The 27,825-nt window shown below is 47.4% G+C and overlaps 1 protein-coding gene across 1 annotated transcript in view; it reads right to left on the reverse strand.

The window, feature by feature from the left end:
- Positions 1-498: 498 nt before the first annotated feature.
- LOC109567403 (fer-1-like protein 4) overlaps positions 499-27,825 on the reverse strand; it is a 37,186-nt gene continuing 9,859 nt past the window's right edge. Inside the window, 24 exon segments of the mRNA XM_070800668.1 lie at positions 499-853; positions 966-1,066; positions 1,170-1,208; positions 1,210-1,448; positions 2,100-2,341; positions 2,581-2,626; positions 2,629-2,678; positions 3,775-3,860; positions 4,358-4,518; positions 5,099-5,253; positions 5,678-5,848; positions 6,029-6,156; positions 19,662-19,778; positions 19,883-20,020; positions 20,097-20,197; positions 20,868-20,910; positions 21,760-21,891; positions 21,980-22,035; positions 22,181-22,376; positions 26,094-26,255; positions 26,342-26,458; positions 26,904-27,077; positions 27,203-27,337; positions 27,567-27,691. Of these exon segments, the coding sequence (XP_070656769.1) occupies positions 661-853; positions 966-1,066; positions 1,170-1,208; positions 1,210-1,448; positions 2,100-2,341; positions 2,581-2,626; positions 2,629-2,678; positions 3,775-3,860; positions 4,358-4,518; positions 5,099-5,253; positions 5,678-5,848; positions 6,029-6,156; positions 19,662-19,778; positions 19,883-20,020; positions 20,097-20,197; positions 20,868-20,910; positions 21,760-21,891; positions 21,980-22,035; positions 22,181-22,376; positions 26,094-26,255; positions 26,342-26,458; positions 26,904-27,077; positions 27,203-27,337; positions 27,567-27,691 (3,107 nt within the window). The 3' untranslated portion in view covers positions 499-660.

A 27,825-nucleotide genomic window follows, 5' to 3' on the forward strand; every position in this document is an offset into this window, starting at 1 on the left:
GTTGCTGCAGCCATCCTATACTTCCAGGGACAGACCATCTTCGTAAATGAGCTTCCCCTGAGAACAGCAGCGCCAGGCTCAGAGGCAGAGAACCAGTCTCAGTGACATTGTCTGAACCCTGTGACCAACAGCGCCTGAAACCCACCACATCCTGGGAATTACCACTGTGGAAGCCACAACAGTCCCTTTTTGCTTCAGCCAGCTTGGGTTGGGATTTCTGTCACTTGGAACCAAGTGTCCTGAGTGACCTGCCTACTCTCACGGTTACAAGTTCATGAAGCACACCGAGGGTTTAGCTGTCATGGAGCAGCAGCAGCCACTGGCAGGGCAGGGGGGCTGCTCAGGGGGCCTGACCCCTCAGTGGCCAGGCCTCCTCAGCAGGGAACCTCCCCTGGGTCCTATTCCTCCTGGCAGTAGGGCCATGTGGGCAGCACCGCCCCCATCCTGTGTATTAGTCCAGTGACCCCCAACACCCAAGGTCACCCAGGAACACCTCTATTCTCTGCCCCGAGCGTTATTTATTATCTGCCGTGGGTGTGCAGGTAACAAGAGTGGATTCCCTGGAAGGTTTGGGCAGAGGAAACAGGGCAACTCCAGGATGGCTCCTGTTGGTGGGAAGGAGGCCAGAGCTGGCATTACGGGATGAGTGTCCACGGTGAGTTAGGGGCGGTGGAGGGGGCGGAAGATGACCTGGCTGATCTGCCCGGGCATGGTATAAAAGACGAGGAGGAGGAAGACAGTGATCAGTGCCAGCAGCAGCAGCAGCACCAAGATGCGCCAGTACCGGCACCAGATGAAGAAGACGAAGGTCTTCAGCGGGTTCACAAACCAGTTGAAGGAGGTTTTGGGGCGGCTGTCGGGGAGCAGGTGGTGTCAGATGAGGAGGAAACCCTCGCCTGTCTACACCACCGCCACCCCCGCCCCCTACCCCGGATCTGGCCCCGCCTCCTGCGCCCCCCACTCACTTGGGCTTCTCCAAGGGCTCAGGATCCTTGCGCCCCTTCCCCACTGGCCGTTTCTCAGCCTCCTCCACAGTCAGCAGCTCAAATTCTGCCTCAACCTTTCCCTGGAAAAGAAGGGACAGAAGCCAAGTTCTTGGGTGGCCTCAGGCCGACCCTCGACCCTCGACCCCCGACCCTTCCACCCCTCCCACCCCCATTCCTGCCCACCGTGAGGAGGTAGACGTTGCCTCCTGAGTCCGAGAACTCTTAAGTCTTCCCGCCGGCCTTTCCTCTTCTTCCTCCTCTTCTTGCCGGTCTGAGCCTCCCGCTGTTCCTGCTCCTCGTCCTCCGGCTCCCGCAGCTTCACTACCAGCCACCAGCCCCGCAAGCGGTGGCAGTGAAACAAGTTACACCTGGGTGCGGCCCCGTCCCGGGCCAGCCGCACGGAGCAGAGCTCGGGGCCCCGGGCCCCTCGCACCATGTCCAGTAGCTGCAGCTCCAGGGATCCTGCAAGTCCAGAGCGCTCCCGGTTAGGCAGGAGCAGGTCTGTCTGAGCCAACCTCCTATCCCTGAGAGTGACTCCAAGGAAAGCAGAGCCCAGAGCTAGAAAGTGACTGATGCCTGACCGAATCCCTGGAGACGGAAGGCAAGGCATGTAGAGTTAGAATGGCAGTCCAGTGGTTAAGACTGCACTCCCAGTGCAGGGGCCCCAGGTCCAATCCCTGGTCAAGGAACTAGATCCCGATGCTGCAACAAAAGTCCCAGGCGTGGCAACTATGACACCTCCCGAAGACTCATTTTTTAAGAAGCTAGGATGTAGTGGTCAGGCCACAGCTATGCACCACACACCGCAGCCCAAATGTCAGCGGGTTGTCCTATGGGACAAGGCACAGCAGGGACTAACAGCTGTGGGGCCAGAGTAACCTGAGCTCAGGTCAAATGAGAGGATTGAATTGGAGACTGGGTGGGAATGGAGGTTATGATGCTCAGAGCTGAATAAACTCAATAAATTATTAGGCCAGAAAGCAAAAATTGGTGACTTGGATCTGAAATCCAGGATTCAGGGTTGGTTAGAGTAGGGAAACCAGGGGCCAAGGGCGGGGCAATGAGGGCAGAAACGGGAGCTAGGATGGAGGTGGGAGGACAGCTCAGCAGTACCGAGGAAGTCGTTGGCGGAGATGCGGTCATAGCCCCAGACCTGCAGGACCAGCACAGCCGGCTGCCGGAATTCGGCGTCTTCCAGGGCAAAGGGTCCAGGGCGGCGCCGGACGCTCACCTCGCGCTCCGTGGGCAGGTACTCAAAGCGGAACACGAAGCGCCAGTTGAAGTTGCCCTCCCCAGTCAGAGAGTTGAAGTGAACGTCTGTCTCCTGCTTGTCGTGCTCCAGCCCCTTCACCCAGCTGGGACCGGGGGAAAGGTGCAGGCCAAGAGGGTGGGCATGCGCGCAGGGCCGAGTCCAGAATCGGCTCCTCACCCAGCATGCCCGTCCGCTCACCCTCAGGTCGGTCCCTCCACCCAGCTCCGGGCGCCATCAAGGGCCCAGAGGACAGGCAGGGCTCTGGCTCAGCCCAGGACCCAAGGCCCTGTTCGCAGTCACCTCAGTACACAGCCATGCGCCCAGCTCAGCCTGCACGCCTACCTTTTCACATAGATGTCACTCGACATGTCTCCAGTGAGAGGTTCACGTCATCCAGAACTACATCCTCCGTGTTCCAGATGATGACTCAGAGCTCATAGCTGAGGGATGTATTGGGGGGAGGGTTTTCAGACTCTCGAGAGGGGTCTTGGGAGGAGCTGCAGGAAGGACCTGGGCAGGGCCACTGACACTCAGCAACCGGAGTGTGCCTAGCCAGGTGATCAGATGTCCGTGGTCCCTTGAAGGGGCAGCCCCAGGTATCACTGACCACCCCAGCCACTGCAGTTGGCACCAGGAATGGTCTGCTGATCCACGCTGGGTCAATGAGATTTTTCCCTCCCATAAATTTGGAATCAAGACCCTGAAAACGTGAGTCCCAAAGCATCAGACGTAGATCTGGAGCTACCACAAGCTTAAGTGCTGTGCAAGCGGAGAGAGCCAGTCTGCAGAGAAACACTAAGTGGGGATGAGAGCATGAAGCCCCTAAGGGACAGAGGAGGGGCTGTGACATTCTTGATCCTACCCCAGGTAGCCCTGTCCTGGGCTGTCAAATGGTTTCATCTGTTGTTTTGCCCAGTGTTAATTTCCCCTCATTTGTCGACAGCACCTTGATTTTCTGTGGGTGACCCTACCCCCACTACTGTCCACTGTGTCATACTGGTGGGTCTGTCACCTAGGGGACATCACCCAGGACTGACCAATCAGTGTATTACAGCCCCCTGATCACAGTGATTGGTTCAGGAATCACCATTTGACCCAAGCTGGTCCAATGATAGTTAGCCCAAGACACTTGCTCTAACTGGGAAAGAGGTGTTTATTTTTCTGCTCAAGTAGTCTGGTTGGTAAGATATAAGCTTGCGCTGTTAAAAGTCACTTTGACTCCAGACTGCGAAAGCTTCCATGAGACTGACACCAAGGAAAGCAGAGCCCAGAGGCAGGAAGTGACAGATTGCTGATGAAATCTGAAGTGCACACACTCCCCACTCAGACCAGCTTAGGTCAGAAGGTAGTTAACTGGTACTTGGACTCGCTTCAGTTTCAAGTGTCACCCAACTCACAGTGGCTTATGAAAAAAAAAAGAATAATGGCTCGCCTACCTGAAGCCTGGGTCAGCTCTGCCTGCTTCACCAGGGGCCCTTGTCCAGGCTGGCCAAGATGTGCCCACCCCATGGGAGGAGGGGCCAGGACTCCTCTTACCTGATTGGCTGCCAAGGCTTGATGTCAACTGGGGGTGGGGCTGGCACATCTCTGGGGAAGATGTCAATCCACATTTGAAGAGACCTCTCGGGGCACAGGACTGGGCTGAAGGGTCTTCCGGGGGTCCCACCTCCCCTAACAGCCCTGGGGCCGGAGGTTGTGCCTTGCCCCAGGTGGAAAGGAGAGCTGGAGTCAGGGGGGTAGATCCTGGGGGATGAGGATGAAGGCAGGGTCTGAACTGGGGATTCCAGGGTTGAGGTTAGACTGGGGGTTCAGAGATGAGGCCCTGGAAGTGGAAGGCTGAGATCAAAAGTGAGATCCAGTGTTCCCAGGTCCAGATCCTAGAAATCTGGGGTAGAGGTCAGGTTGGGAGTGCCACATCTGAGCCTTGGTAGGCCAGGGCTGGGACTCCTTCAGAACCAGAGTCTGGGGTGAGGGGAGGGGGTCCAGGATGGAAGTCCAAGACTGGAATGGGGAGGGTGGGGACCAGGATCAAGAGCCAGAGTCAGAAGTGGCCGTGCCCAGGTCCAGGACCAGGTGGGAGTCCTGGGGCTCTGGGGATGCGCCCTGAGCCCTCCTTCACCTGCAGCAGCTCTGGGCTGCGGGGATGGTAGAGGGGCCATGTTTCTACGTGCTCAGGTACCAGCTGGATCCCAAACCCTGGCATCTCCTGCCAGCGCCGCAGTACCAGTAATGCCTGGGCCTCCTCAGAGACATCCTTTGCCGCCTTGGAGCCCCTGATACCTACAACAAGAGGTTCATGAGCTTGGGTTCCACACAGTTCCCAACTCTGCTCCCTCCTTCCCACCACCACCCCCCACCAACCCCCTGCCCTCAATAGACGCTCTGGGCTGAGGCAACTGCTGTACTGGACAAACCCATTTCCTGGAAGGGCATGTCCACAGTGCATAGAAAGTGGCGGATGCTGCTGTAACAACTTTTGCCAATGAAAAGCCAGCAGTAGGGGGACAGTGGGATTGGAGGGGCTGTGGCCTTTGTGCAAACCTTGTTTAGAGTACAGACCACTGGCCATGTATGAAGCACAAGCTAAATTCTGCACCATATTGTATATTGCATGGGACTCCTGTGTCCTCAATTAGCTAAGGCTCTGAGGGGTTCACTAGGGCTCCCCGGAGATCTCACACTCACCAACAAAGACCATTTTCTCTCCACTATTGTCCTTACTCAGCCAAACTCACCTCCTCTGCTTGCAGAGGGAGGTGGGATCTTTGGGGACACATTAGGCTGATCATCAGTGGCCTCCCCCATACCTTGCTCTACCATCTTGCCCCCTCTGGATTGTCCAACAGAGAGAGACTGGTACCTGAGGGCAGGGTCTCTGGCGGTGTCAGAAAGAGTTTGCTGCCCACTTTGACAGCCTCGACTCGATATGCAGGTGGGGGGAGGCCACAGGGTTGGCATAGCCCCGCCAGGATCTGTGAAGGCCGGAATGCATCACGCCAGGCATTGTACCCATCCCTGTGGGCGGAGATGGAAGGTGCCTCAGTTGGATCCAGCACGTAAACATAGTTGGGCACAGGGGCAGGGATGGGGGCCCTTGAGGACTTAGGATTCAGGTTCATAACTCCCTGGAGAACAGGTTAGTCCTCGCTTACAGTAATGGCGAAAATCAAGTATGCATGCCAAATGCTCCTATGAAAGAGATACTGATATTATTACCCCCATTTTGCAGATGAGGAAACTGAAGCTCAAGGAAGTCAAGTGACTTATTAGTTACAGATCCCAACTCCCAAGCCCATTTCTTGACCAATAAGCTATAATGTCTTGGTCGCAGGGGAGTCCCCTGCTATGAAATTAAAGGATCTGGACCTTCAGGTGGGATGTGAACTTTAAAGTCTTTGGTCAGACTTAGAATGACTCCCGAGGGCCCTGTGGGACTCACATGTCATACTGGGACGCCAGCCCACAGTTCGCCCTGTGGTGGCTATAGAATCGGTTTTCCAAATCAATGTGGGTCTCTCCGATGAGGTCATCAGAACCCACGAGGTCATGATCATACACAGCTACGGTCAGCTCAGGCTCAGCAGGGAGAGGAATGCTGAGTTCCAGGACCCTGGCAAGGAGAGAGCACAGCTGAGAACACCTCCACACCCTGGGGATGGTCCTGCGGGGGAAGGGGTGGACTCAGCACCCCTGTCCATTCCCCCACCATCACTCCTAGCTGCCTGAGTGAGAGTCACAGGGCCAGATGGCAAAGTTACTCCCCATCCCCAAGCCCAGGGCCCAGCCTCACTCTCCAAAGATGGGATTCAGCTGCTTGGGGATGTATCGTTCCTTGGTGTCCAGCCGCTCCCGGCCAGCGCTCACCACCACACAGGGGTCTGCCTTGCCACTGGGGTCTGCAGGAGCCAGGTTGGTAGCCTAGGGAGACAGTACGGGGTGGAAATGAGAGAAACGTCAAAACCCAAGGTTGCCCTTGCTGGGCCTACTCTCCCATTTAGTAAAAACAGAAAGTTACCACAGAAAATTCTTCCACTGCAAGATGTTAGCTGAGAGGTTGGATGAGGTGACTTACTTTCTTTTAACTTAATTATTGAAATACAGTAATTACTGTCATACAAATAGGTATAACAGGAATATAATGAAGGCTGCCCTGGTGGTCCAGTGGTTAAGAATCCACCTGACAATGCAGGGGACACGGATTCAATTCCTGGTCCATGAAGACTCCATGTGTCAAGGGGCAACTGAGCCTGTGCACCACAACTGACCTTGCACTCTGGAGCCCACAAGCCTCAACTGAGAAGCCACTGCAATGAGAAGCCAACACACCGCAACTAGTGAGGAGCCCCTGCTTGCCACAACTAGAGGAAGCCTGTGTGCAGCAACGAAGACCCAGTGCAGCCATAAATAAATAAACTTAAAATATATATATAATGAAACAAAATACATGGAAACATGTATAGTCAGTTCAGTCGCTCAGTTGTGTGTGACTCTTTTCGACCCCATGGGCTGCAGCACACCAGGCCTCCCCGCTGCTGCTGCTGCTAAGTCGCTTCAGTCGTGTCTGACTCTGTGAGACCCCATAGACGGCAGCCCACCAGGCTCCTCCGTCCCTGAGATTCTCCAGGCAAGAACACTGGAATGGGTTGCCATTTCCTTCTCCAATGCGTGAAAGTGAAAAGTGAAAGTGAAAGTGAAATCGCTCAGTCGTGTCCGACTCTGCAACCCCATGGACTACAGCCTACCAGGCTCCTCCGCCCATGGGATTTTCCAGGCAAGAGTACTGGAGTGGGGTGCCATTGCCTTCTCCAGCCAGGCCTCCCTGTCCATCACCAACTCCTGGAGCCTTCTCAAACTCACGTGCATCAAGTCAGTGATGCCATACAATCATCTCCTCTTCTGTTGTCCCCTTCTCCTCCTGCCTTCAATCTTTCCCAGCATCAGGGTCTTTTCTAGTGAGTTAGTCCTTCGCATCAGGTGGCCAAAATATTGAAGTTTCAGCTTCAGTATTAGTCCTCCCAATGAATATTCAGGACTGATTTCCTTTAGGATGGACTGGTTTGATCTCCTTGTAGTCCAAGGGACTCTCAAGAGTCTTCTCCAACACCATAGTTCAAAAGCATCAATTTTTCAGTGCTCAGCTTTCTTTATAGTCCAACTCTCACATTCATACATGACTATTGGAAAAAACCATAGCTTTGTCTAGACGGACTTTTGTTAGCAAATTAATGTCTCTGCTTTTTAATATGCTGTCTAGGATGATCATAGCTTTTCTTCCAAGGAGTAAGCATCCTTTAATTTCATGGCTGCAGTCACCATCTGCAGTGATTTTGGAGCCCCCAAAAATAAAGTTTCTCACTCTTTCCATTGTACAAGGGACTTACTATTCAATTCATAACTTTCCATATCATTTGAGTTTCACTCTTTCGCAATGAGCATATTTTACTTTCATTTTATTTTTACTTTATTTTACTTTTTATCCCTTTTTTTGTTTTGTTTTTAATTTATTTGATTTTTTTATTTTTGGCTGCGCTGAGTCTGGGTTGCTGGGCACACTGATTTCTCTGCGCTGTGAGGGGGCAATAGTCTTCATGTGGGGCTCGGGCTTCTCGCTGCAGCAGCTTTCCTTTTGTGGAGCACGGGCTCTAGGGCGTGTAGGCTTCAGGAGCTGCAGCATCCGGGCTTAGCTGCTCCATGGCATGTGGGCTCTTCCAGGACCAGGGATCAAACTCGTGTCCCCTGCATTGCAAGGTTGGTTCTTAACCACTGGACCACCAGGGAAGTCCTCTTTTGTTAAATTAAGAATATTTTAGCTAAATAAAAAAATAATACAATGAGCATGTGTGTGCCCAGCTTCGTAAATAAAACACTACAGACAAATGTCTTCAGTCCCTGAGTGGATTTAATTCCCTTTACATCTCTAAAGTAGGGAGAACCCTTTATTTGGGGCTTTTTAATTAGGGTTTCTCACACACACACACACAAAAAGAAAATATACTTCTGTTACATATACATGCATCCCTAAGCAATATATAGCATGATCTTATCATCTTTCATGGTTTAAACTGTATGTAGTAAACTTACTTTTTATATTTTTGAAAACTATGTAATTTAGTAGATATATAACTTATGCATAAATTACTGAAATAGAATTTATACACAGCAGAGTTCCAGTTGCTCCTCATCTTTCCCAGCACTTGGTATTGTCAATCTTTTTTATTTTCATCATTCTCATCCATGTAAAATTGAAGCTCACTGGGGTTTAATTTGTGTTTCCCTGCTGATGAAGCACGTTGAGCTTTTTTTTTTTTTCACTTTTGAATGTGCTTATTAGCCTTGACACACACAAGGCTAATAAGCACATTCAAAAGTGAAAAAAAAAAAAAAGCTCAACGTGCTTCATCAGCAGGGAAACACATATATATATATATTTGCTTTTGTGAAATGACTTCAAATCTTTTGCTCCATCATTGAGTTTGTAATTTTCAATATTACATTTTTAATTTCTAAACATTCTAACTGGTCCTTCAAACTTGCTGTTTATTTGTAATGGTCTCTTGTTCCTTGCTCATTTTAATTTCATTCTATTTCTTTAAACATTTCACATTCTCTATCTAGTCATTCCAATATCAACGGCCTTGGGGTCTGAATCTGTTATTTTTGCTAATTCTTACTCCTGATGGTCTTTTTCTTTGGGTACTTTTTAATCCTGACTCATATTTGGTATGACTCATGCTGAGGGCTTGTTGTGGGTGTTCTCTGCCAAAGAGGGTTTGTTTTCACTCTGCCAGTTCCCTAGGCAAACTACCAACCTGCAGCCACTTTAAATTAAATCCTCCAAGCCCTGGAGCCCTGGAGCCCACACGCTGCAACTACTGAGCCTGAGTGCTGCAACTACTGAAGCCCTTGCCCTAGATCCCACGCTCCACAATAGAAGCCACCAGAATGAGGAGCCTGTGCGCCTCAACTAGAGAAAGACCTCTCGCAACAACAGAGGCCCATGGCAACCAAAAACAAGAAGCAGGTAAATGATGAATGAAATCTTCTAACTGAGGTTGTGGGGATCACACCAGAGGTGCGAAGGCAGCGTGTGGTCGTGGATGCTTAGGGAGACTTTTCCCCTCTAACCAATGCCAGGGTTAAGGCAGGCAAGCTGCCTTGGTGTCTCCTTCTGACTTGCAAGTTTCTATCTTCGTTCATCCTTATGCTGAAGGTGTAGGTGGGGGGGCTCCAGGTGGCCCTGGGATTTCATCTTCCGTCCTCACTGCCTGGCATGAGGAAGAGGAGGTCTCTCCAGTCAGCAGTGAGTGTGGGGTGAAAGCCTGCTTTACCGCTCCTTTTCTCTTAGTTCCTGTATTAGCTACACTTCCATGTTTTCTGTATTCTTTTATTTGTTTTTGGCTGTGCAGGGGCTACTCTTTATTGTGATTCGTGGGCTTCTCATTGTGGTGGCTTCTCTTGTTATGGCTCCCCAGCTCTGGAGCTCAGGAGTTGTGGTGGAGGGCTCAGTTGCCCCAAGGCATGTGGAATCTTCCTGGATCAGGGATCGAACCCTGTGTCCCCTGCACTGGCAGACAGATTCTTAACCACTGGACCACCAGTCTGATTTTCTGTATTCTTGATGCTCTGGTATCTGGGGCTGTACTGACGCTGGAGAGACTGCCCCTGCCAAGGCTACTAATTCCCAGAGTTAGCAAGCAACATATTTGCCAGAGTACTTTTCATATACAAACCAACTAATCCAGACCCCATACAACATCCAACCACCTCCTCTATCTGGCCTTTCTACTCCAGAAAGTAATATTCCTCTGCTTTTATCATCCCCACGTCCAGGTTCAGACAGCTAGAGACAGCGAGACAACTCCTGTACCCTAAAGCCTATAGGAATTATTCAAACTAGCCAGTCATAAACCTGCTTATGCTGCCTTGCCCCGTCTTTCCATCAAAAACAAAAACAAAAAAAACATGCACAACAAAGGCTCTGGCCCTCACACTTCCCTTGTTCCTTCTGCCTTCGGACTGGCCTCATGTTTCCTGGGTAACCCTGCAAGGCACAGCCTGCCCCACCTCTAGAAAACTGAAACAAACAACAGTCTTTTCAATGGCAGCCATCTGATCTGTCAGCTTCACCATACGCGGATAATAACAAAACCGTGGGTGCATTTTAAAGCAGTTCCTGCTTTTACTTTGGGTTTTTTTCTACTCTAAAAATCTCGTACTTTCTTGGAAGCTCAGCATTGCATTTAAAAGATGTTTTTGAAGTCTGAAAGTTTCTCAAAAAACTGAAAATAGAGTTGCGATATGATCCAGCAATCCCACTCCTGGGCATATACCCAGAAAAAAACTGCACTTCAAAAAGATACAGGGAATTCCCTGCAGTCCAGTGGTTGGGACTCTTTGCTTCCACTACAGGGAGCAAAGGTTTGATCCGTGGTCAAGGAATTAAGATCCTGCATGCCTCTTGGCATGGCCAAAAAGAAATAGAGAAAATATAAGAACAACAAAAAAGATATATTCACTCGTGTGTTCATAGCAGTGCTATTCACAATAATCAAGACATGGAAACAACCTAAATTTCCATTGACAGATGAATGGATAAAGAAGATATGATATACACACATATATATATATATCATATATATACACACACAATGGAATACGATTCAGCATAAAAACATAATGAAATACTGCTATTTGCAGCAACATGGATAGAGCTAGAGATTGCCATATTAAGTGAAGTAAGTCAGAAAGAGAAAGACAAATACCATATGATATCACTTATATGTGGAATCTAAAAGATGACACAAACAAACTTATTTATGAAACAGAAACAGACTCACAGACATAGAGAACAGACTGTGGTTGCCAAGGGGGAGCAGGTGGGGAAGGGATGGGTTGGGAGTTGGGGATTAGCAGATGCAAACTATTATATGTAGGATGGATAAACAAGGTCCTACTGTGTAGCACAGGGAACTGTATTAAATATCCTGTGATAAACCATAATGGACACATGAAAAGGAATATATATATATATATATATATATGTATATATATGTATAACTGAATCACTTTGCTTTACATCAGAAATTAACACAACATTGTAAATCAGCTATGATTCAATGAATTTTTAAAAAAAAATTTTAAGATGTCTTTAAAATTTGATCCAGCATTTTTAGCTTTTGGTGAGTGATGCTAGCTTTAATCCTCAGGGTGTGCTCTTCCCTCTTGAGACACAGACTCTGCTGACCTTGAGCTCTGATGAGTGATGTCCTCTCTCCCTTCCTTCATGCACATGACTCTATCTGCACAGCTCTTGGAGGCTCTTCAGCTGCCCTGGTGGTTGCAGTTTTAAGGCTCTGATTTCAGCATAACTGGAACTCAGATTTTTTGTTAATTGTTCTTGTTTGGGGGTGATTTTCAGGAAAAAGAAGGGGAAATGCCCCATTGGTGCCACCTTCCACAAACTGGAAATCATGAAACTTGCTTACTTCATCCAAATTTCTGTTGGGAGATGTATCCTTATTGACACATGTTACTGTAGTTCGTTCAGTTTAACTGTAGTATTTGTTATATGACTGATACACACACACTCTCTCTCCTATTTAGGAACACTTTAGGAGAAGGCAATGGCAACCCACTCCAGTACTCTTGCCTGGAAAATCCCATGGACGGAGGAGGCTGGTAGGCTACAGTCCATGGGGTTGTGAAGAGTCAGACACGACTGAGCAACTTCACTTTCACTTTTCACTTTCCTGAACTGGAGAAGGAAATGGCAACCCACTGCAGTGTTCTTGCCTGGAGAATCCCAGGGACGGAGGAGCCTGGTGGGATGCCGTCTATGGGGTCGCACAGAGTCGGACACAACTGAAGTGACTTAGCATAGCATAGCATAGCATAGGTTATTTCTAAATTTTTTATTATTACAAATAATACTAGAATGAACATATATGCTTTCTTAGACACATTATATGAAAATTTTTCTAAGATTTTATCTAGAAGCATAATTACTGGGTATTGGCTATGAGAATCTTCCATTTGACAACATATTGTACATCTTACTACAAACTGTTCTCCAAAGTTGTTATAACAATTTACATTCGGTGGCAGGCAGAATAAATCACCCCACAAGATATCCAAGTATCCCTGAACCTATGAATATCTTACATTACATAGTAAAAGAGACTTTGCAGATGCGATTAAAGATCACAAGATGAAGGAAGTAGCCTAGATTATCCAGGTGAGTCCAATATAATCACAAAGGTTTTTATAAGTGAAAGAGGGAGATGAGAGAGTCAGGGAGAGAGATTTGAAGGTGCTACACTGCTGATTTTGAAGATGGAGGAAGAGGTCATGAGCCAAGATACACAGGCTGCCTGTAGAAGGTCAAGAAGACAAGTAAATGATTGTTTGCAAGAGCCTGTAGAAGGAAAGCAGTTGGGCCAACACCTTGATTTCAACCCAGTGCAACCTGTTTTGGATTTCTGCTCTTCCGAACAGTAAGATGATAGATGGTAAGTATGTGGTAACTGGTTGCAGCAGCAAAGAGAACTAATGCCTCCTTCTACCAGCACTGCGGTAGTTCTACAGCTGCCCCTCCCCGGTCTAATCTTGCCAATCAAAGGGAGGGAAATTTCTGATGGTTTCAATTATTTGCCTGTCAGATTACAGTTAAGGTGCAGGTTTTGTTGTTGTTCTTTTATTTCTTTGTGGGATCTTAGTTCCTGGGCAGCCTGTGGGATCAATCGAACCCTCACCACCTCCCACCCCGTACCCGCCACCCCCGCATTGGAAGCACAGAGTTTTAACCACTGGACCGCCAGGGGAGTCCTAAGTTGTAAGACTTGTTAATATGTTTATTGATCACTGGAATTTCTTCTTCAGTTAATTCCCTTTTCATATTTTTTTCTCAATTTTTCTTTTTGGTCTTCTTACAGATTTGTAGGAGTTACTTAAGTATATTGCTTTATTTATTTATTTATTTATATACTTTATTGATTATTCATAGGGTAAATATCTGACCCAGCCTGTGTTTAGGCTGTCATTTAATCGAACATGTTTATGGATGCCTAGAAGTTTAGTCTGAATGGAGTCAACATGTATTATTTTTTTCCTAATTTAGGAAAACTTCCCCCCACCCAAGATCATAAAGATATCTTAATATTTCCTTATAGTTTCGCTTTTCACAATCAAATATCAGATTTGGCTGGATTTTTTTGTGGATGCTACAAGTTAGGAATTTCATTTTATTTTTTCCACACAAATAATCCATCTTCATGGGACCACTTACAGAACAGTCTCGTTTTCCCCCCAAATGATCTGCGGTGCCAACTCTGGTGTAAATTTCTATGTCTGTTTTTTTTTTTTTTTTTTCCTCTTTTTGTCAGATGAACAGCTTGCAGGATCTTAGTTCCCCGACCAGGGATCAAACCTGGACTCCCAGCAGTGGAAGCATGGAGTCCTAACCACTGGACCACCAGGGAATTCCCATCTGTGTCTGTTTTTTTTTTTAACTTCTACCCTGTCCCATTGGCCTAATCATCTGTTCCCATGCCAAAACCACACTGCCTTAATTACCATAGCTTATAAGAATTCTTGTCTTCCTACATTGTCCTTCAAAATTGTCTTGACTACTCTTGGTATTTTGTTCTTCCATGGAAATTTTAGAATTAGCTTTTTAATTCCAGGGTAGCAACCCTTAGCCTTGTGCCTGGCTTATAGTACACACCACACCATTTGAATTGCATTCTCGCTTTCTTTCCACTTTTAACCATCCATACTCTTTAGGTAAACCAGCCCCTTTAGTTTCTAGTTTATTCTTCTGGTATTTCTGGTGCACAGAGGAACAACTATGTAAATTCCTTGGATCTTTTTCTTTCTTACATGGAGAGCAGCACCCTGTAGGTATTCTTTGCATTCTGCTTTTTTCACTTTATACCGTGTCTTGGAAATCACTCCATCTCAGTTCAAGATCTTCTTCATTCTTTTTTACAGCTGCATGGTACACTGGTGTGTGGACTTACCATAGTTTATTCACCCATTCTGCTATGTATGTGCATTTAATAAGATTTGATTTGGGGATTTCCCTGGTGGTTCAGTGGATAAGATTCTGCGCTCCAAATGCAGGGGGCCCAAGATCAATCCCTGGTTGGAGAACTAAGATCCCACATACTGCAACTAAGCTCACATGTTGCAAAGTACAACATGTTGTAAAGAAGACCCAGCACAGCCAAAATAAATAATAAATTTAAAAAATAAAACAAAAAATGACATTTGATTTTTAATGGGATTCCAGCTTTAGAAATTTTATTATTTTCAAAGGGAAAGTGAAAAGTGAAAGTAGAAGTCTCTCAGTCATGTTTGACTCTTTGCGACTCCATGGACTGTGGTCCATGGAATTCTCCAGGCCAAAATACTGGAGTGGGAAATCATTTCCTTCTCCACGGGATCTTCCCAACCCAGCGATCGAACCCAGGTCTCCTGCATTGCAGGTGGATTCTTTACCAGCTGAGCCACCAGGGAAGCCCTTATTTCAAAACTGCCCAGCAAATTTTTTAAAATATTATTTATTTATTTGGCTGCAGTTCAGTTCAGTCGCTGTCATGTCCGACTCTTTGAGACCCCATGAATCGCAGCACGCCAGGCCTCCCTGTCCATCACCAACTCCTGGAGTCCACCCAAACCCATGTCCATCGAGTCGGTGATGACATCCAACCATCTCATCCTCTGTCGTCCCCTTCTCCTCCTGCCCCCAATCCCTCCCAGCATCAGGGTCTTTTCAAATGAGTCAACTCTTCGCATGAGGTGGCCAAAGTATTGGAGTTTCAGCTTCAACATCAGTCCTTCCAATGAACACCCAGGACTGATCTCCTTTAGGATGGACTGGTTGGATCTCCTTGCAGTCAAAGGGACTCTCAAGAGTCTTCTCCAACACCACACTTCAAAAGCATCAATTCTTCGGTGCTCAGCTTTCTTTATAGTCCAACTCTCACATCCATACATGACTGCTGGAAAAACCATAGCCTTGACTAGATGGACCTTTGCTGACAAAATAATGTCTCTGCTTTTGAATATGCTATCTAGGTTGGTCATAACTTTCCTTCCAAGGAGTAAGTGTCTTTTAATTTCATGGCTGCAATCACCATCTGCAGTGATTTTGGAGCCCCAAAAAATAACGTCTGACACTGTTTCCACTGTTTCCCCATCTATTTCCCATGAAGTGATGGGACCAGATGCCATGATCTTCATTTTCTGAATGTTGAGCTTTAAGCCAACTTTTTCACTCCTCTTTAACTTTCATCAAGAGGCTTTTTAGTTCCTCTTCACTTTCTGCCATAAGGGTGGTGTCATCTGAGGTTATTGATATTTCTCCCAGAAATCTTGATTCCAGCTTGTGCTTCTTCCAGCCCAACGTTTCTCATGATGTACTCTGTATATAAGTTAAATAAACAGGGTGACAATACACAGCCTTAACGTACTCCTTTTCCTATTTGGAACCAGTCTGATGTTCCATGTCCAGTTCTAACTGTTGCTTCCTGACCTGCATATAGGTTTCTCAAGAGGCAGGTCAGGTGGTCTGGTATTCCCATCTCTTTCAGAATTTTCCACAGTTTATTGTGATCCACACAGTCAAAGGCTTTGGCATAGTCAATAAAGCAGAAATAGATGTTTTTCTGGAACTCTCTTGCTTTTTTGATGATCCAGCAGATGTTGACAATTTGATCTCTGGTTCCTCTACCTTTTCTAAAACCAGCTTGAACATTTGGAAGTTCATGGTTCACGTATTGCTGAAGCCTGGCTTGGAGAATTTTGAGCATTACTTTACTAGTGTGTGAGATGAATGCAATTGTGCGGTAGTTTGAGCATTCTTTGGCATTGCCTTTCTTTGGGATGGGAATGAAAACTGACCTTTTCCAGTCCTGTGGCCACTGCTGAGTTTTCCAAATTTACTGGCATACTGAGTGCAGCACTTTCACAGCATCATCTTCCAGGATTTGAAATAGCTCAACTGGAATTCCATCACCTCCACTAGCTTTGTTCGTAGTGATGCTTTCTAAGGCCCACTTGACTTCACATTCCAGGATGTCTGGCTCTAGGTCAATGATCACACCATCATGATTATCTTGGTCGTGAAGATCTTTTTTGTACAGTTCTTCTGTGTATTCTTGCCACCTTTTCTTAGTATCTTCTGCTTCTGTTAGGTCTATACCATTTGTGTCCTTTATCGAGCCCATCTTTGCATGAAATGTTCCCTTGGTATCTCTAATGTTCTTGAAGAGATGTCTAGTCTTTCCCATTCTGTTGTTTTCCTCTATTTCTTTGCACTGATCACTGAAGAAGGCTTTCTTATTTCTCCTTGCTATTCTTTGGAACTCTGCATTCAGATGCTTATATCTTTCCTTTTCTCCTTTGCTTTTCACTTCTTTTCACAGCTATTTGTAAGACCTCCTCAGACAGCCATTTTGCTTTTTTGCATTTCTTTTCCTTGGGGATGGTCTTGATCCCTGCCTCCTGTACAATGTCACGAACCTCCGTCCATAGTTCACCAGGCTGCACTGGGTCTTAATTGCAGCCTGTGGGATCTAGATCCCTGATCAGAGATCAAACCCGGGCCCTCTGCATTGGAAGAGCAGAGTCTTAGCCACTAGTCCACCAGGGAAGTCCTGCCCAGTCAATTTCTATAGCCTTTTGTTCTCTGCCTGTGAAATCATTTTAAACAGCTGTTTTGTATTTTAATATTTGAAAACTCTAACATCCAAAGCCTTTAGAGATCTAATTCTTCTTTGTGTTATTTCTTTCTCACAATTTTTCCTGATGATTGTTTTCTTATATAGATTGTTATTTGGGATTGTGAACCCAAATTTGGTTGTCTAAATCTCTGGAGTCTGTAAAGCCTGATTTGGAACCACTTTAAGCCGATTTCTCAGCTTTGAGTTTTCTGGATTATGCAGACAATAAAATCTCAAGTCTTAGGGATTTCCTTGGTGGTCCTGTGGTTAAGAATTCACCTTGCAACGTAGGGGACATGGATTGGATCCCTGATTGGGGAACTAAGACCCCACACGCTGCAGAGCAACTCAGCCGGTGAGCTGCAGCTACTGAGCCCGTGCACCACAACTAGAGTCTGTATCACAACACGAAGATGCCCCGTGACACAACATAGATCCCGAATGCCGAAACTGAGATCTGACGCAGCCAAGTAAAGAAATACATTAAAAAAAAAATTCAAGTCCTAAATCAATGTGAGGGCAAAACTCTAATACTAAATCCTCAGGAAAAGTATTTTTTGTGTTTCACCCAGTTGGAACAGAGGCTAACACAGACCATTTACCTTACAGGCTCCTTTTCCAGTGGGTGGGCTTCCTCTTGACTACCTTTCGCTGACAGTAGAGCCCTTCCTGGGTCCTGCTTTAGGCAAGTTTCTTAGTTGTGTCTCCCACTTTGTATAGGATGTTCGGTATTAGAACCTAAGGCTTGGGGTCCAGATATGGAGAAATCTTCTCAAGAGAATCTGACTTCAGGGCTTGTTCAGGGATTCCTGCCATTTCCTCATTTGGCCATTGAGAATTCCCCTTCTTATGAGTTTAGCATTTGTATAAAAGACTGTTTATCTAGTATTTCTAGATGTATTATGTCAGGAAATTATTTCAGACCATCTATGCTGCAATACTGTTAGAAGCAGAAGGTCCAGATGACTGCAAGGTCTCCAGAGACTTCAGGAAACAGGTGTTTTATGATATAAATAGAAGGGAGGTACTTCCCTGGTGCTGCAGTGGTTAACAATCTACCTTGCTATGCGGGGTTCAATCCCTGGTCAGGGAACTAAGACCCACATGCCGTGGGGCAACTAAGCCCAAGCACTGCAATGAATACCCAGTGTAGCCAAAATTTGAAAAACAATAAATAAATAAATAAATAGAAGGGAAAGGACCTTCTTTCCTATTGTCTAGGATGAATGTACTGTTGGGACTGAGATACGGGAAGTGGGAGCAGAAGGAAGAGGGGAGTGGGCCAAGGGAGTCTGGACTTTTCCACAGGTACCAAAACACCTATAAAATAAGGATAATTACCAAACTAGTATGTCTAGTCTACTAGTAGTCTAACAAACTAGACCAAGTTACTGATGCATCATCTCATTTGATTTTCCAATTGCTCTGAAGACAGCATATCTTACCTGCCTGTAGACAGATCAGGATACTGAGTCCCAGAACAAAGCATAGTGGGACTTCCCTGGTGGTCCAGGAGCTGACTCTGCACTCCCAATGTAGGAGGTCCAGATTTGATCCCTGGTCAGGGAACTAGATCCTACATGTCACCCTTGCACCATGACTAGAGAAGCCTGCACGCTGCAATGAAGACCCAGCTAAGCCCAAAAAAAACCAAAATAAAAATGCTTTTTTAAAAAAGCAAAGCTTTGTGCCCAAAGTTACACAGTTCATAGGTGATGCAAAGCTGTTCCTCTTTACAGCTTGTATTCAGGGCTAGAGACAACAAAAAACAAAAAGAAAACTGTTCACAGAAAATAAGCCATTATAATTAGATACAGAACATACTGTATTGCCCTGCCTATGAAACATTAAAGGAAAAACAGCCAAGTAATTCACATTATCTAGTGTATGCACTAGGATGCTTAGATTATGGCAGAAGAGTGCCACAGAATGTTTCTTTAAATTACACCTTAGAATCCCTATATTTAAACTAGATAAAAGTACAGCATCTGTTCTGTGCTGGGAGTAAATGTGTAGCAACCCCCTCACTCCCTTCATTCTCTGAGATGCCTTTAAGGAAACTTCAGGGCCCTGCTGAGTGAAAACCCTGACGGTCCAGTGGTTAAGAATCCACTTGCCAATCCAGGGGACACAAGTTCAATCCCTGGTCCGAGAAGATCCCACATGCCACGGAGCACCTAAGCCCACGTGCTGTGACTACCGAAGCCCGTGATCCGTAACAAGAAAAGCCACCGCAGTGAGAAGCCTGTGCACTGCAACGAAGAGTAGCCCCTGTTCACCGCAACTAGAGAAAGCCCTCGCATAGCAATGAAGACCCAGGGCAGCCAAAAGTAGTTAATTCATTCAATGATTGATTTTTTTTTTTTAAGTAAAAAAAAATCCTGCAACAATGGGAAGACCTGTACAAAGGCTTTGGTGGGAGGCCATCACGAAGCTTTATGGGTTGTGCTCTTCCTGGAATTACTCTCCCCATTCTTTTAATATGAGACTAGAACTACAAATAAGGAGTCAGAAGATCTAAGCAGTAAATTCAGGTTCTGCCATGAGCAAGTTGTGTAACCTTGGGGAGTCTCTTAACTTTGTGCCTAAGATTTCCCACCTGAAAAGTGAAAAAGCTGGACTCCGATCCCTTCTGTCTGTAGGTTTTGTGTACATTACCTTTGTTCGACTTAGAGGCGTGCAGGGTCAACGGATGCTCACCTTTACAACATATACTCTAACCAGGAGCTTGATGGGCCGGTTCTGTGGGATTCCCCGGGAGATCTGGGGCTCAGAGAAGGACACTGCCTCTGATTCTGGGTAAATGAGGAAGGAGCCCTGGGTGGGATGGGAGTGGGGAGCAGAAAAAACACTGCTAAGAGAGACTTCCTCCTGCATCCCTGTCTGTGCTCCCTGGTCTCGCATTCCTCCCCCAAACATACCTTGAACTTGCCCACAAGCTTTCCAGACTCTTCATCCTCTCCATCTCCACCCTGACCCCCCTGCCCACGGTACAGGGGAAACACATTCAGCCAGTCTTCAAAGTGGTTAAACTCTTCCTCCAGGGAGGTGTTGTAAATCTGAAAGGCAAGGGCCTCAGTGACAGCCCGATGTCTCAGAATGGGAGCAAAATTCCCTCTCCCAAGACCCAGTTACCTTGAGAGTGGTGAGTGCTTTTTTCTGGGATACAAGGCCTTTGACTTCAGGCTCACTCTGGTCGTGGGCTTCCCCATCCACAGAAATGGGGTGAATCCCATCTGGGAATAGCAGAAATGCCCCATTAGAAACTGGTGTGGGGCTTCACTGGTGATCTAGTGGTTAAAAATCACCTGCCGATGCAGGGGCCACAGATCTGATCCCTAGTCCGGGAAGATCCCACGTGCCGTGGAGCAACTAAGCCCGTGCACCACAACCACTGAGCCTGCGCGCTCTAGAGCCTGCAAGTCACAACTACTGAGCCCCCACGCTGCAACTACTGAAGTCCATGTGCCTAGAGCCCGCGCTCCACAAGAGGAGCCACCAGGATGAGAAGCCCATGCTCCACAAGAGAAGCCACCAGGATGAGAAGCCCGTGCTCCACGAGAGGAGCCACCAGGATGAGAAGCCCGTGCTCCACGAGAGGAGCCACCAGGATGAGAAGCCCGTGCTCCACGAGAGGAGCCACCAGGATGAGAAGCCCGTGCTCCATGAGAGGAGCCACCAGGATGAGAAGCCCGTGCTCCACGAGAGGAGCCACCAGGATGAGAAGCCCGTGCTCCACGAGAAAGAGGAGCCCCCAGAAACTAGAGAAAGCCTTGCACACAGCAACGAAGGCCCAGCACAGCCGAAAATAAATAAATAAATCTTAAAAAGAGAGAAAGAAAGAAGCATGGTGTTGGGAAAGGGAGGGAGACAGAAAGAGGAAAAGGGAGAAAGCCCATCTCTTACCTGAATCCCCAGGGTCATCCATTTCATCCTCATCAAAGTTGGCCTGAAATCAATGGGCAGGTCAGAGATCCTTCCCTTCCTTTCACCTCCTTCATCTACCCCTTCCCCAGGATAGGGAGCTGGGAAACTTTAGTTCAAGTTCCAGCTGGGTAAGCCTACTTGTGTTTTCAAAGTGAAAGTGAAGTCGCTCAGTCATGTCCAACTCTTAGCGACCCCATGGACTACAGCCCACCAGGCCCTCCATCCATGGGATTTTCCAGGCAAGAGTACTGGAGTGGGGTGCCATTGCCTTCTCTGTTAACAGTGGCTAGGCATATTATATTTACTTGGAGCTGGTATACTGGTGACAGCCTTAGTGCCCTCGTGTTTCCAAAGCCTTAGTTTATCATGTAGTCCTGATATGTAACCATCAGTTACATGTGGAACTGCTGAGCACTTGAAATGTGGCTGGTCCAAACTGAGCTGTGCTCCAAGTGCAAACTACACACTGGATGTCAAAGACTAGTCTAAATTAAAACTGTAAATTATTTCATTATTAATTGTTTTTGATAGTTACTTCTTGAAATGCTATTGTAGACATACTAGGTTAATAAAACATATTATTAAAAATCAACTTCAACTGGTTCCTTTCACTTTTTTAAATATGTGGCTGCTACAAAAGTTAAAATTGCATACGTGGCTCACATGATATTTCTGTTGGACAACACAGCTCTAGATAATGGAGTTAATAGTCCCCAACTTCTCAAACTGTGGTAAAGATGAGCAAAGATGGCTGTAACAGTTTTGAAAATCTGTAGAGCTCCATGTTTGATGAGATCCTTCTTCTTACCATTCACCCTCCTCTGCCTCCAGCTCCACCACTCCCACCCCCAGAACCTTCCCCTGCTCCCACCTGGCCCTGGAGCTCCTGCAGTGATGCATAGTACTTGGACCACCAGTCAAGCTCTTCAGGCTCTGGGATGTCCTCCTCCAGCCCTGGGCCTCGATTCAGAAGGCCTCCCACAGGCAGCTTCTTCAGAGGAGCCTGGGGGAGCAAGAACTCAGTGCCCCTAGCCCAGTACCACCCCAAGCCCTGCCAGCCCGTTCTTCATACATTCCCCCCACTCCATCACCTTCAGGAGCCGTCTGGGTGTCCTGTCGGCCTTGAAGGGGTCCAGGGACCTCTGTCCTGAGAGGGGACAAACGACACCAGGAGAAGGACAGGCAGGTAGAAATCAGACTCCATGTCCCACTGGAGGGTCTCCGGGAGCCATCTCAGCCAGGAATTAGATGAAGACTTCTGTCTGGTGGGGCCTAGGGGGAGAGCCCCTTACCTCGAAGTCCCTTGGGGACCAAGTCCCCTGTCTCCTCCTCTTCTTGCTCCTCAGGGGCATCCTCTTGACCCCGGAGAGTGAATCTCAGCATGTGGGGGACAACGTGGGACCCCACAAGCACTGTGCGGCCAAAGGCCCGGCGCTCGATCACCAGGACACTGAGAGGGGGCTGCAGGTAAGGCTGTTCCGGCAAGTCCTGGGGGTGGGAGAGGGGACCTGGATCTCCGCAGACTCGGGGAGGAGGAAAAGGCCGCAGCAGAGACAGGTGAGAAAACAAGGCAGCTAAATGTGTATTCGAAGTCCACAGCCCCACTGAGTCATCTGTGGTGAGTCACTGCCTTCCCAACCCACTCCCCAGCTAAAAAGGGGACATAGTCCTGGATTGGAAAGGCTATTGCATCACATGACATAACAGATACAAAAGTAATTTGGAGCCTACAAAGTGCTATCAGAAACATGAGGTTGTTGTTATTATTATGTAAAGGAGAAATACTTAGTTTGCTAATATAGACTTAGAACCATAAAAATTATATATACCCTTTAATCCAGAAATTCTATGTCTATCAGTGGATCCTGAGTGGGGAGGGGGAACACAATTATAATACTGTATTGTTGGTTTTATTTTACATATATGTGACAATCACAGCACAAAAGAGGGAGAAATGGAGTTATAATTGAGCAAAGTATTTCTATTTTACTGAAACTAAATCAGTATTAATCTGAAACAGACAGTGAAAAATCAGTATGCATACTGTAATCCCTGGAGCAACTAAGTAAATATCAACTAAGGAATTAAACTAGTATACTAACAAATGTCTATTTAATACAAAAGAAGACAGTAAAGGAGGAACAAAAAATAAATGAAATGTATAGAAAACAAATAGCAAAGTGGCAAATGTAAATCCAACCATATCGGTAATAACATTAAGGACTTCCAAGGAGAAAAGGAAAGATATAAACATCTGAATGCAGAGTTCCAAAGAATAGCAAGAAGAGACAAGAAAGCCTTCTTCAGCGATTAATGCAAAGAAATAGAGGAAAACAACAGAATGGGAAAGACTAGACATCTCTTCAAGAAAATCAGAGATACCAAAGGAACATTTCATGCAAAGATGGGCTCGATAAAGGACACAAATGGTATGGACCTAACAGAAGCAGAAGATATTAAGAAGAGGTGGCAAGAATACACAGAAGAACTGTACAAAAAAGATCTTCACAATCCAGATAATCATGATAGTGTGATCACGGATCTAGAGCCAGACATCCTGGAATGTGAAGTCAAGTGGGCCTTAGAAAGCATCACTACGAACAAAGCTAGTGGAGGTGATAGAATTCCAGTTGAGCTATTCCAAATCCTGAAAGATGATGCTGTGAAAGTGCTGCACTCAATATGCCAGCAAATTTGGAAAACTCAGCAGTGGCCACAGGACTGGAAAAGGTCAGTTTTCATTCCCATCCCAAAGAAAGGCAATGCCAAAGAATGCTCAAACTACCGCACAATTGCACTCATCTCACACGCTAGTAAAGTAATGCTCAAAATTCTCCAAGCCAGGCTTCATCAATATGTGAACCGTGAACTTCCTGATGTTCAAGCTGGTTTTAGAAAAGGTAGAGGAACCAGAGATCAAATTGCCAACATCCACTGGATCATGGAAAAAGCAAGAGAGTTCCAGAAAAACATCTATTTCTGCTTTATTGACTATGCCAAAGCCTTTGACTGTGTGGATCACAATAAACTGTGGAAAATTCTTCAAGAGATGGGAATACCAGACCACCTGATCTGCCTCTTGAGAAATTTGTATGCAGGTCAGGAAGCAACAGTTAGAACTGGACATGTAACAACAGACTGGTTCCAATAGGAAAAGGAGTATGTCAAGGCTGTATATTGTCACCCTGTATATTTAACTTATATGCAGAGTACATCATGAGAAATGCTGGACTGGAAGAAGCACAAGCTGGAATCAAGATTTCTGGGAGAAATATCAATAACCTCAGATATGCAGATGACACCACCCTTATGGCAGAAAGTGAAGAGGAACTAAAAAGCCTCTTGATGAAAGTGAAAGTGGAGAGTGAAAAAGTTGGCTTAAAGTTCAACATTCAGAAAACAAAGATCATGGCATCCAGTCCCATCACTTCATGGGAAATAGATGAGGAAACAGTGGAAACAGTGTCAGACTTTATTTTTCTGGGCTCCAAAATCACTGCAGATGGTGATTGCAGCCATGAAATTAAAAGACGCTTACTCCTTGGAAGGAAAGTTATGACCAACCTAGATAGCATATTAAAAAGCAGAGACATTACTTTTCCAACAAAGGTCCGTCTAGTCAAGGCTATGGTTTTTCCTGTGGTCATGTATGGATGTGAGAGTTGGACTGTGAAGAAAGCTGAGTGCCGAAGAATTGATGCTTTTGAACTGTGGTGTTGGAGAAGACTCTTGAGAGTCCCTTGGACTGCAAGGAGATCCAACCAGTCCATTCTGAAGGAGATCAGCCCTGGGATTTCTTTGGAGGGAATGATGCTAAAGCTGAAACTCCAGTACTTTGGTCACCTCATGCAAAGAGTTGACTCATTGGAAAAGACTCTGATGCTGGGAGGGATTGGGGGCAAGAGGAGAAGGGGACGACAAAGGATGAGATGGCTGGATGGCATCACTGACTCGATGGACGTAAGTCTCAGTGAACTCCGGGAGTTGGTGATGGACAGGGAGGCCTGGCGTGCTGCGATTCATGGGGTCGCAAAGAGTCAGACATGACTGAGCGACTGATCTGATCTGATCTGGTGACCCAGTGGTTAAGAATCCACCTGCTAATGCAGGGAACAAGGGTTCCTTTCCATCCCTTATCTGGGAAGATTCTACATGCCGTGGGGCATCTGAGCCTGTGTGCGGCGGCATCTGAGCCTGTGTGCGGCAACTGCTGAAGCCCAAGGGCCCTAGAGCCCGTTCTCTACAGTGAGCAAAGTCAGGGCAATGAGAAGCCCAGTCACCACAACTAGAGAGTAGCCACTGCTCGCTGCAACGAGAAAAAAGCCTGCTCACAGCAACGAAGACCCAGTGCACCTGAAAATAAATAAATAAATATTAAAGAGCCCTTATTTCATTGGCTCCTCATAACACACTTCTGTCCCTTTTTCAAACAAACAAGCAGACAAATTAAAGCTCAAATCAGACAAGTGATTTGACAAGCACTTAAGTGACACTGCCAGAATTTGACTCCAAGCCCACACTACAGTATGGTAATTATAAATTAAACAAAGAATGTATTTATCTTTCTAACTCCCTGGTGTCTCAGTTTCCTTCAGACTCACACATGACTTTTGGCTAATCCACTCAATCAATAGAGCCAATAGAGCATCACCAGTTCATGGATTAATCCAGGGATCGGCTAATCATTGCCTATAAACCAAGTCTAGCCTGTTGCCAGTTTTTATAAGCAAAGTTTTCTTGGAACAGTCATACTCATTCATTTCCTTGTTTCTTAAGACTGTGTATAAAAGCAGAGTTGAGTAATTGCAACTGAGACTGTATAGCCCACAAAGCCTAAAATCTTCACTAACTTGCCGTTTATAGAGGAGCTTCCCTGGTGGCTCGGTGGTAAAGAATCCACCAGCAATGCAGGAGACACAGGAAATGTAGATTCAACCCCTGGGTTGGGAAGATCCCTTTGAGGAGGAAATGGCAAACCACTCCAGTATTCTTGCCCGAAAAACTCCATGGACAGAGGAGCCTGGCAGGCTACAGTCTGTGGGGTCACAAAAGAGTCAAACACAACTGAGCAATTGAGTACACACACCCTTATAGAAAGTCTGGTGACCCCTGGGTTAATCTAGTATAACCAGCCAGGAATGCACCATCTCACTGCCTATTCCATTTCCCAGCCCAGCACTTCTTGGGCCCAGCCCATGTCCTCACCACCGTCAGATGCTTGACGAGCTCGGTGAAATTGGGATTCTCACGGTAACTGGCCAGGACCTCAGACTCCACTCGCCGACCCGCCACCTCCAGCACAACCTGGGGCCGCTCCACCTCGAACAGATGCACGCGGCCAAGGCCCCTGAGACCCCAGAACAGTACCTGAAGTTGGGAAGGGGAAGATTCAGGGGCCTGTACCTCACTGAAGGACACCCAGACGGGGGGAAGGCAAGTAGTGAGTTCACTACCTCAACGCGGAATTCCCTGAGCACCGGGTGCACGTGGGGTGGCAAGGACAGGCATCCAGAGAAGGGCTCAGCCAGGAGGCTCAGGTCCTGGGGCTCCACATCGCTGGGCACTGAGGGCTGCAGGGAGGTGAGATCAGAGCTCAGAGAGGAATTGGGCAGGAGGAGGGCAAGTCTGGACTCAGGGTAAAGACATGGAGGACTGCTGGTGAGATATAAATCCAGAGGAACCTGGCAAGGCTAGATTGGCAGGAGGGGGTTGTGTCAGGAACAGCCATGTACAGGGAGAGGATGGGTGTCTGAGCAAGGGGATCGACCCATAGCCTGGGTCCTCTGGGGTTGGAGGCCTGGCAAGGTGAACCGAGGGAAGGTCTACTTCGAGTATTCCCTGGAGTCTGGAGGTGCAGTGAGGTGGCCCCAGGACAGACCTGCAGCCCGCATTCTCTGGGGGTACAGAAGTTGGAGGAGTAACCCTGGGATGTGCCCACATTCCCAGAGCGAGAGGACCTGGAGGAATTGCAGGAGTGGTCCACGGGGTGTCCCAACTAGACCCCAGCACTCTGACCTCAAGCCCGCTACTGTAGTCCAGTTCAATGAGCTCAAAGGTGGCGATGAGCTCCCCCGCTGCCCGGGGCCCCTTCCTCAGGGGGAAGAACTGCAGTTCAGGATGTTGGTAAGGGTCCTCCATCAACTTCACCCTCGGGGCGGCCAGCGCCCTGCCCAGGAACACATCGGGGCCCTGCGGGGAGCAGAGCAGTGAAGACAAAAGTAGAAGAGGCTCAGGAACCCCGGGAGGGTGCATCGAGACGAGGAGAGGAGGATCCTTGGGGGTGGGAACCCAGGTGGGGCCCAGGTCACACTCACGAACTTATTGTGGTCAAAGACATTGACGATCACCAGCGGGGGCTCATCCTGCAGGTGCTCCCTCCTCCCGTCCATGATCAGTTGATCAAATACCAAGAGCTCATTCCACAGAGGGCTCAGCATCTGCTCCAGGACCTTGACGGCCATGCAGGAAGGGAGGTAACAGCAGGTAGTATCAGGAGAACCCATCACCCCTAAGACCCCCTGGTTCTACACCACCCCCTAAATCAGGGCGATCTGATCCAACATCCCATCCTGAAAATAGAGGGCAGAAGAGAGACTGGGAGCCTTGGAAGAAACTCAGTTCCCACCCACCTTGTCTCCCAGTGCCCCTCCACCACCCACCTCCCAGCCCAGCCCTCACCCGCATGGTCTGGCACTGCGTAGAGATGAGGACTCGAGCAAAGGGGTCCGAGAGCCCACTGTCATCTGCTGCCAGCACCCCTCGGGCCTGGTACAAGTGGGCCCGGAGCTGGAAGTAGCTGAAGTCTGGGGTGGAGGGAAAGAAGGGGCAGTGTGAGCTCAGGGACCACTGGAGTCCCTGACCTCAGACCCCTCCGAATCCCCAGCTAAGCATCTAGCCCCACACCTGAGGCAGATGGAGAGCCAGCCCGCCCACCTCA

The sequence above is a fragment of the Bos indicus genome, chromosome 13 (genome assembly GCF_029378745.1).
Source record: "Bos indicus isolate NIAB-ARS_2022 breed Sahiwal x Tharparkar chromosome 13, NIAB-ARS_B.indTharparkar_mat_pri_1.0, whole genome shotgun sequence".
In the NCBI taxonomy this organism is placed as follows: domain Eukaryota; kingdom Metazoa; phylum Chordata; class Mammalia; order Artiodactyla; family Bovidae; genus Bos; species Bos indicus.